We start from the raw sequence: 7,677 nt of genomic DNA, 5'->3' as shown, positions 1-7,677 counted from the left end.
CATAGCAGCGGGTGCCTCCGGCCGGGACTGTATCCCAATTTTTGTGCCGAGTGGCTGTGCTCCTGCCCCAGAGCAATCCCCACCCCGGTGCACGTGGGTTTTCTAGGGAAAGTCCAGCTCCGGCTGGTATCGGCAAACAAAACCCTCTCCTGCCATCGCCTTCGCACCACATGCGTAGGGCTCGCTTACGCGGTAGCACGCTATCCCTCGGTAATGCTGTGGGGAGACGGATGGGCTGTTGGGGGCAACCACCTATTCTGGAGGTAGCCCACAGGCACTAAGGTGTGGCCGTGACCACAGAGGGACCCACGGCCAGCACCGATGCGTGGGGTTTGCCCACCGAAGAGCAGAACGCTCTCCTTAAAGCAAATTACCTGCTTAATCGTGAAGTCGTTGATAAGGTGGTGGTTGTGTTCATTAAGGTTGCAGTGCAACGAGACGCAGTCGCTCTGATAGAGCAGGTCCTGGAGCGTGTAGACCCGCTGGACTCCCAGGGACCTCTCTATCCCATCCTGCAGGTACGGGTCATAAAATATCACGTTGAAGCCGAACGCCTTGGCTCGGACCGCGACTGCCTGCGCAGTGCGACCTGTGTGCGAAGGAAAGAGAAGAAAAAGGTAAGATTTAGGTGATTCCCACCTCCCCAGCTTCATGTGAGTGAGCTTCCCCATGGCCTGACCCCCTCCCAACCTGGCCTGGGGTCTACTGCGAGGGTCCCCTGGGACCTCCTGGGCTTCCAGGGCAGCCTGCAAAGGGATGCTGCCTGGAAGGCAAACCTGGCCCACCTTGCAGAGGGAGGGCTGTGCTTGGCTCTAGCAAAGGTGAGCTGCTTGTGTTAAAATTAAAAAAAAAATAATCAAACCAAATGACGAATGAGGCCATTAGGCATCTGCCAGCTCACGGCCACTTGAACACGTGGCACCATCCGTGGCCACGCAGGTCTGGTGAGCAAGGCCCCACGTCTGGCTCGGCCCCACCGACGCGCAGCTCTGGACATTGCAGAGAAACAATCCTCTGCGGCACTGTGTCTACCAAGAAAAACCGAAAAAGGACAAAAAAAAAGAGCCACCTTTTTTTAGGCAACTTGCTTGCGATATAGGTTTTTCAGCCTCTCGCGGAACGGCTGGTTAATCGGGCATGACGAAGGCAACTGTCGTGGCGTGGAAGCAAAGGGCTACTACAGGCACTGGGCTGGGCAAGGATGTCTGCGGTGTTGCTGGAGACCCCCCCTGCCTTTCCCCGCCACGAGGGCTGCGCAGGCTCCATTTATCTGTTGATTTTTCCAGCTAGCAGCGGTGCGGCAGCCCAGCCTGCACCCGGTGAGCGATGCACAGAAACGTCCCCCCATGCACGCACACACCTGATGCCATCCCGGTGCCCCAGAGACGCACGGTTTGCTGGGGGATAACGGTTGGGTACCTGCATGGATGTCGAGCTGTGAGCACACAGCCAGGCACGCACTGTCACCTTCACGATGGACCTGAGCTAACCCCGATCTCCTGCTGTATCCTCACTCACCTGCCTTGCCTCAGTTTCCCCATTTAAACATGTTCATATGCCAGCTTTTCATGCTAATTAGCCCAGGGCTTTGCAGGTCAACAGCTTGAAGCAAGCAGGGAAAATGGCTGCTGCACAGAAAGTGAGTGGAAATACTGCTGTGGCATTTGTGTTCGGTTCCCGGCCAGCGCTTCCTCGCCGGCAGCCCCCCTCCAGCTGCACCGACCCCATGATGCAGCCAGAACTGCTCCCTAAACCAGCACCTCGCGAAATCTCCTCCGCTCACGTTTCTATCGCTTTGCATGTGTCTGGCCCCTCAGGTACTGGATGGGGTTCTGCTGCCCAGGTGCACCTCTCGAACCACCTTGTGATGGCTGGGCTTCCCTCCCAAAGGGGATGGCCACGAGGGCCATCAGCAGAGGTGCTGATGCTACCCCTGATGCTGGAAACTCTCTATTGTTATGAGTTAACCGAAGACAAACTTTGTTTTTACGCATCCCTGCCACCGTGCAGGGCAGAATGGCTCAGGAAGAGCTGGGTTGGTGTAGCTGTGGCTCCGGGATGGGATTTTTTTGGGAAAGGCCGGCAGCACTACCAGGTGTGGTCCCACTTGGGGCACTGCCGGGTTTACCAGCGCTCCTCCAAGCAGCCAAGGGTCACAGAACACAACTCCTTCCCCCCAAAAAATCAGCGTAAGGCATTCTCCCTACTTCACACCAATCCACTGTGGGGGGTTCTGGTTTTGAAAAATGCTCATTTTAGGTCCTTCCCAGGGCACTGAAGTAGTGCTGAGTCTTCCTCAGAGGCTAAAGGCTGGGCCAGCAGCACCCCACGCACCGTTGGCAAGCTGCCTGCCCTTCGCCAACGTACCGAAGCCGCGATGAGGCCGAGCGTCTCCCCCCTGATGCGGGCGGCACCGGAGGCCACTTCTCGAATCTGCTCCACGCTTTGCACCCTCGTGCCTTCCCGCAGCGCCTGGTAGAGCCACGTGTTTCGTCGGTAGAGGTTGAGGACATCGGTGGAGTCGGCCGTCTCCTCCACGGCAGCCGAGGGGATGTTGCAGACGGCGATCCCTGCAGAGGCAACACCACAAAGCACAACGGTGGCTCAGAGAGGGGGGAGCAGCCATGACCACCCACCCCACAGCAAAGCAGAGGCGGTCCTGGCCCTTCACTCTCAACATCACTCAACCAGCCCATCATTTTGGAGTAACGTTTTCCAAGGACATGCACGGTTTTCGTACAGCAGGCAGAAATCTCTGCAAAAACCACCGTGACCGATAATGCGCAGAGGTGCCCTACACCCTGATGTCTCTCTGGAGCAAGGACAAGTGCAGATTTCAAGTGTGATAGCAGGAGTAACTCCAGCAGCAAAGGTTTGTTTTGCAAGAGAAAGTTTTATTCTTGTTTAGTTTCATCTACCTTCAAAGTGACTGCAATCATGCTGGCAGGAGTCACTCCTTCTCCACAATAAGACTGTTTAAGCATTACGTTATTTAGGGACCAATAACTTGGGGCACTCGAGCAGGATGGTGCACCAAGTCGGCAGGGCAGGGCCAGCTAACCCTTCCACCAACAAGCACCAAAACACCTGACTCAAGTCGGTCTCAAGTTGCGCCAGGGGAGGTTCAGGTTGGACATTAGGAAGAACTTCTTCACTGTAAGACTCGTTAGGCATTGGAACGGGCTCCCCAGGGAGGTGGTGGAGTCACCATCCCTGGAGGTGTTCAAAAATCATTTAGAGTTGGTGCTTCGAGACATGGTTTAGTGGGTTTAGCGGGCATGGTGGCATCGGGTATACGGTTGGACTTGATGATCTTTGAGGTCTGTTCCAACCATAATGATTCTGTGATTCTATGACTCAAAACACCCCACGGTAAGGGTCGGGGTGACACCCCCCGCCCCCGATGGCACATGCACCATCTGCGCAGCCTCCGCCTGCCACAAACACCCACCCACAGTCCTGCAGAAGGAACCGATCTCTCCTGCCACAAAATTTAAAAGCTTTCCCAAAATTTGGGAATCAGCACACAGGGAGCACAGCCACATCAGAGCAGCTCTCCCACCCCAGCACTCCTGTGGGTCTCAATGACAGACCTTTTAGATTCCTTTGTCACAAAAGGTTTATTTTAAAGCACCGTGTCCCCGCTCAGAGCTGCAAGTATTAAGTTCAGTAAAAATGCCCCTCCGATTATTGCCCTGTCCAGGCTCTGGCTCGGTACCATGTGTAAGGGTGTGCTTAAATTTCACGTCTATTCAGCCAGCAGTTAAGCACATGCTTATATCCCCCCAGATTCAATGCGGTTTAAAGAAACACTTAAAGATGGATGTGTATCGAAGTGCTTTACTAGACGGGGACCTTTGAGTAGAAACAGTGAAGAAGTAGGAGAGAAAGACAGAATAAGATATTCAGAAAATCCCCTTCCACTGTGAGGGGCACTGATTCAAAAATCAAAAATCTGTTTCCCACCTCCCTGCCAATATCCCTGCTCCCAGGAGCTGCCTTCATGTTTTTAAAACTGTTTTCCACCTTGTGGCTGTTTGAAAGACCTACAGAAACTGGGAGAAAAACTGATCGACCCTAAAGAGTGAAAAAACTCACCACCGACCAAGCCCTGAAAACCCTCCTCTCCTTTTCAGGTGACGGGGACACAATGCTCTCGTTCCTACCACCTCTTAAAAGCCGACGCTGTCTCACTTTGCGTTCCCCATCTCTCCCACAGACGGGAACTTTTGATTTACCACGGGGATGCAGATGCAGCCCAGAAACCACGCTGACCGCCTGCCCGACGAGGGAGGGCTTCCCAAGAAGACCAGGCATTTAAAAGTATCAGGCAACTGCTCCTGCCCATGTGCCGGCAGAGGCTGTGGTTGCTCACGGGGGAAGAGAAGAGCCAAGAAGCCCAGGGGGTGACGGGCGTCCCCGGCAGCACTCCCCATCAGCCTGCAGCTCCGCCGAGGGTCCCCATCACCAACCCCGCCAGCACTCAGCTTTTTTCTGATGGACCGCTTGCTTGTAGAGCTGGATGCCACCAGGCTGCCTTTCCCACCAGCTTCTTACACTGTTATTTACTCTTGTGCCCCCAGGAGCTGCCAGCACCGGGGGTTTAATACCCACGGCGGATGGTTCAACACCAGCATCTTGTGCTGGGATTGTCTTCTGCTGGGTGCAAACTGCGGGCCCCGCCAGCGAGGCGCAGGCGGCTGCTCGTGCACGGCCAGGCATCGGGCTTGGACACCGCTCATCCACTGACTGCACAGTTTAAAACCTACCTTATGGAAAGCAATACCAATTAAACTTTACGCTACATTTGTGGGGAGTCATTACATTTTCTACTTGAAACCACATCATTTGGCCACCCAATTTGCCAAGTATAAAAAGAAGGATTATGCTGCAGCATCCCATTACTTTATTCGTTATATTTTTCCTTTCTTGACGTTCAAAGCCTCAGAACATTGTTATAATGGATAATAACAATAAGAGTTAAAAACATGAAGAAACCATTACATTGAGAAGACACTGTTCTCTCTCTCGAAAAAAAATCACTATATTGAGAATTGCTTTTTTAGGAATGACTATGTGAAACTCTCTTATCGCAATTATCTTTGTAAAACGGCTCACGTGAAATGGCTGTTATTCTTCACTTCCCCAGAGATAACCTTTAATACAAGATATCCGAAACACTATTGCAGGACCACTTGATAGACTGAATCTTGGGATTAGATGATCAAAACCGGTTGTAACTCAGCTGCTAAAAATCATGGTTACAACTAAGCTCTCGCAGCTGGGGATGTGCAGCCAGAGGTCTCTGTGAGCATCCAAACCAGTACGGAAATGGGCCGGCCCCAGCACCATCCGACAGCCACACAACGCAGCCTGCACGCACCCCCCAACCCAGGCACCCAGAAAAACCCCATCGCTGGACTTAGGAGCTCCTTTCTGACAACGCGACCCTCCGTATTTTGGCAGTCCGCGTAACATGTACCCACAGTAAATGTCTTTTTCAAGTTCCTGAGGCAGCTTTGGTGAGATACAGCAAAGGAGGTAGCAACAACCCAATGTACAATTCCTCCTCCACCGTCTGACACGTTGCCTTCCCAGCGGTGTGGGCATGACGCTGAGAACCAGATCAGATCAGTAGACTAATCTTGCTTAACAAAATATAGTAAACCATCCCTCCTCCTATTTTTCTAAAGCTAGATCAACTCTCCTGCGCCACAAATAGAACAGCCATACAAATACCCATCAGTACAAGGGACCTAGGGACAGCGTAGGAAGGAGGGACTCAGATGGGGCAGTTTTAACACAGTATGAGCCTAAAAGCTGCCTTCTAAAACTGCATCATTTTGTTCACTTCATGGTCAAGTTTTCTTGTCATCACATTCTCTACGTGCAAAAAAAAATGTAAACTGCACCAGTTTTAGGGGCTGAATCAACCCCCTTCGGGAGGTCCTGCCTGCAACTCCGCTTTGCCAGCACGCTCCCGTGGGAAGCAGCAGGTACTTGTGCTGATTTTACAGACTCGGAAGGACGCGGGAGGGAATCAGGGTGCAGAGCCGAGACCTACCAAGCTCCCCCGCGGCTTTGATGTCAATGTTGTCGTAGCCACTGCCTATTCGAACAATGACCCGTAAGGCCTTGAACTTCTCTAGATCTTCTCGAGTCAGCGTGATGGTGTGGTACATCATCGCCCCAACAGCTTCGTTTAATACCTGGAACAGAACAGAGATGTCAAGAGCCACCAGGACACCCGGAGGGGACACTTGCAGCTCTGCAAACAGGAATATTACACAGTAAATTGTCATTTTTCCGCCGACCTACTGTCTGACCCAGGCGTGGTGCAAGTGACTCAGGTGCGGTGCAAGCCAACACTTCCAGGTGTCACCAAAACCATCAGGGGTGTGACCCACCAACACTGAGGCCATTCCCTCTGGGAACGGACTGGGTGGATATCTGAAAATTACGATGTCATGTCTGAGAAGACAAGGCAGAGGAAAACCAAGCCTCTCGCTCACCTGGACCCTTTTCCAGGTGGTTATCTGCTAATCCCTCTGCTTCCAACCAGCAGTAATTCTGCTTTTAAAAAGGAATCAGGTTTTACAGCAGCATCTATTGTTTTGGAACATGACTGTGTGTCACTCGTAACTCCTCGACCTTCTTTCGCATGTTGGAAATTCAAGTACCTGTCACACTGTTCGCATTAACCTTGTCTGTATGCTTTCAAGAGTACCTAAAACGATGTGTGTGAGGTTGCACAGTCACATAAGGCTGCACTTCATCCCCTTTAATGCAGATTCAAACCTTCATTAGTGCTCACCACAAGCTACCTCAGTGCTCTGGAAACCCCAAACCTACCCAAATTCTCCAAGACTGGCTCATCTATCGTCTATCAAAGTCACACAAGAAACTCCATCCTCCTTCCCCCGCATTTAATATTTGAAGCGCTGCAAAGATCAGCATCGATGCTATTTGTAGTTCTCTTTCCCAGGTTTCTGATCGCTTCAAATCTCATTTGAGTTATCTAAATGTGCACAAAGAATTCTTTTAAAAGAAGTATTCGCAAGCAGTTGAGCTTCCAAGCAGAAACACCAATCCACACCACACGTATCTGCCTGCACGCTGCCCAAACCTCACCCCCTCCCTGCTGGGGAGGAATGAGCTGCTGGAGGTGCAGCCGGCACCGGAGAAGACCCAGCAGCCGCAGCGTGGGACGCTGTTAGCAATGCCACCGCAACTGCGCTGCACCCCGGGGACGTGCCGAGTGCCGTTACCGCTGTACCCAGCAAGCAGGCTTCAAAAAAATGGGAAACGCAAATAGTATTGATATAAAAAACCTGATGCGTTTTTTTCTTTTCCCCCCCCCCCCCCCAAAATAACATCTGGCTTCTAAAACAGTCTCGATGAATTTTAATCTGCAGCGGCTTCTGTTGCTGTTACCTGCTATTCGACTCAAAGCGCAGCATCCTACACTTTTTGCTCAAGAAGAACTGGAAGAGGAAGGTCAGAGCACACCGTCCCCCCGCCCGGCCCGCCCGCCCCCTCGTCGCTCTCGTTACCTTCTCGTGAATCTCCTGAGTTGATTGTGCGTCACAGAATGCGACCGTCGCCAAGTCCTTCAGAATGGGCATCTCCACCGTACAGTCCCTCCCGTCCAGCAGTGCCACCAAGGGCCGGGGGTGC

The 7,677-nt window shown here is 52.4% G+C and overlaps 1 protein-coding gene across 1 annotated transcript in view; it reads right to left on the bottom strand.

The window, feature by feature from the left end:
* The window catches only part of CTBP2 (C-terminal binding protein 2), a gene marked incomplete at its 5' end in the record, with an annotated part of 44,066 nt that overhangs the window by 3,955 nt on the left and 32,434 nt on the right, over nucleotides 1–7,677 (bottom strand). The window contains 5 exon segments of the mRNA XM_009698150.1: nucleotides 375–589; nucleotides 2,368–2,374; nucleotides 2,377–2,570; nucleotides 6,065–6,209; nucleotides 7,554–7,677. The exon segment at nucleotides 7,554–7,677 is cut by the window's right edge and continues 3 nt beyond it. Coding sequence (XP_009696452.1) covers nucleotides 375–589; nucleotides 2,368–2,374; nucleotides 2,377–2,570; nucleotides 6,065–6,209; nucleotides 7,554–7,677 — 685 coding nt within the window.

This window comes from Cariama cristata, unplaced genomic scaffold (assembly GCF_000690535.1).
Source record: "Cariama cristata isolate BGI_N322 unplaced genomic scaffold, ASM69053v1 scaffold9034, whole genome shotgun sequence".
NCBI lineage: Eukaryota > Metazoa > Chordata > Aves > Cariamiformes > Cariamidae > Cariama > Cariama cristata.
This window is presented reverse-complemented; position numbering and strand designations above follow the sequence as displayed.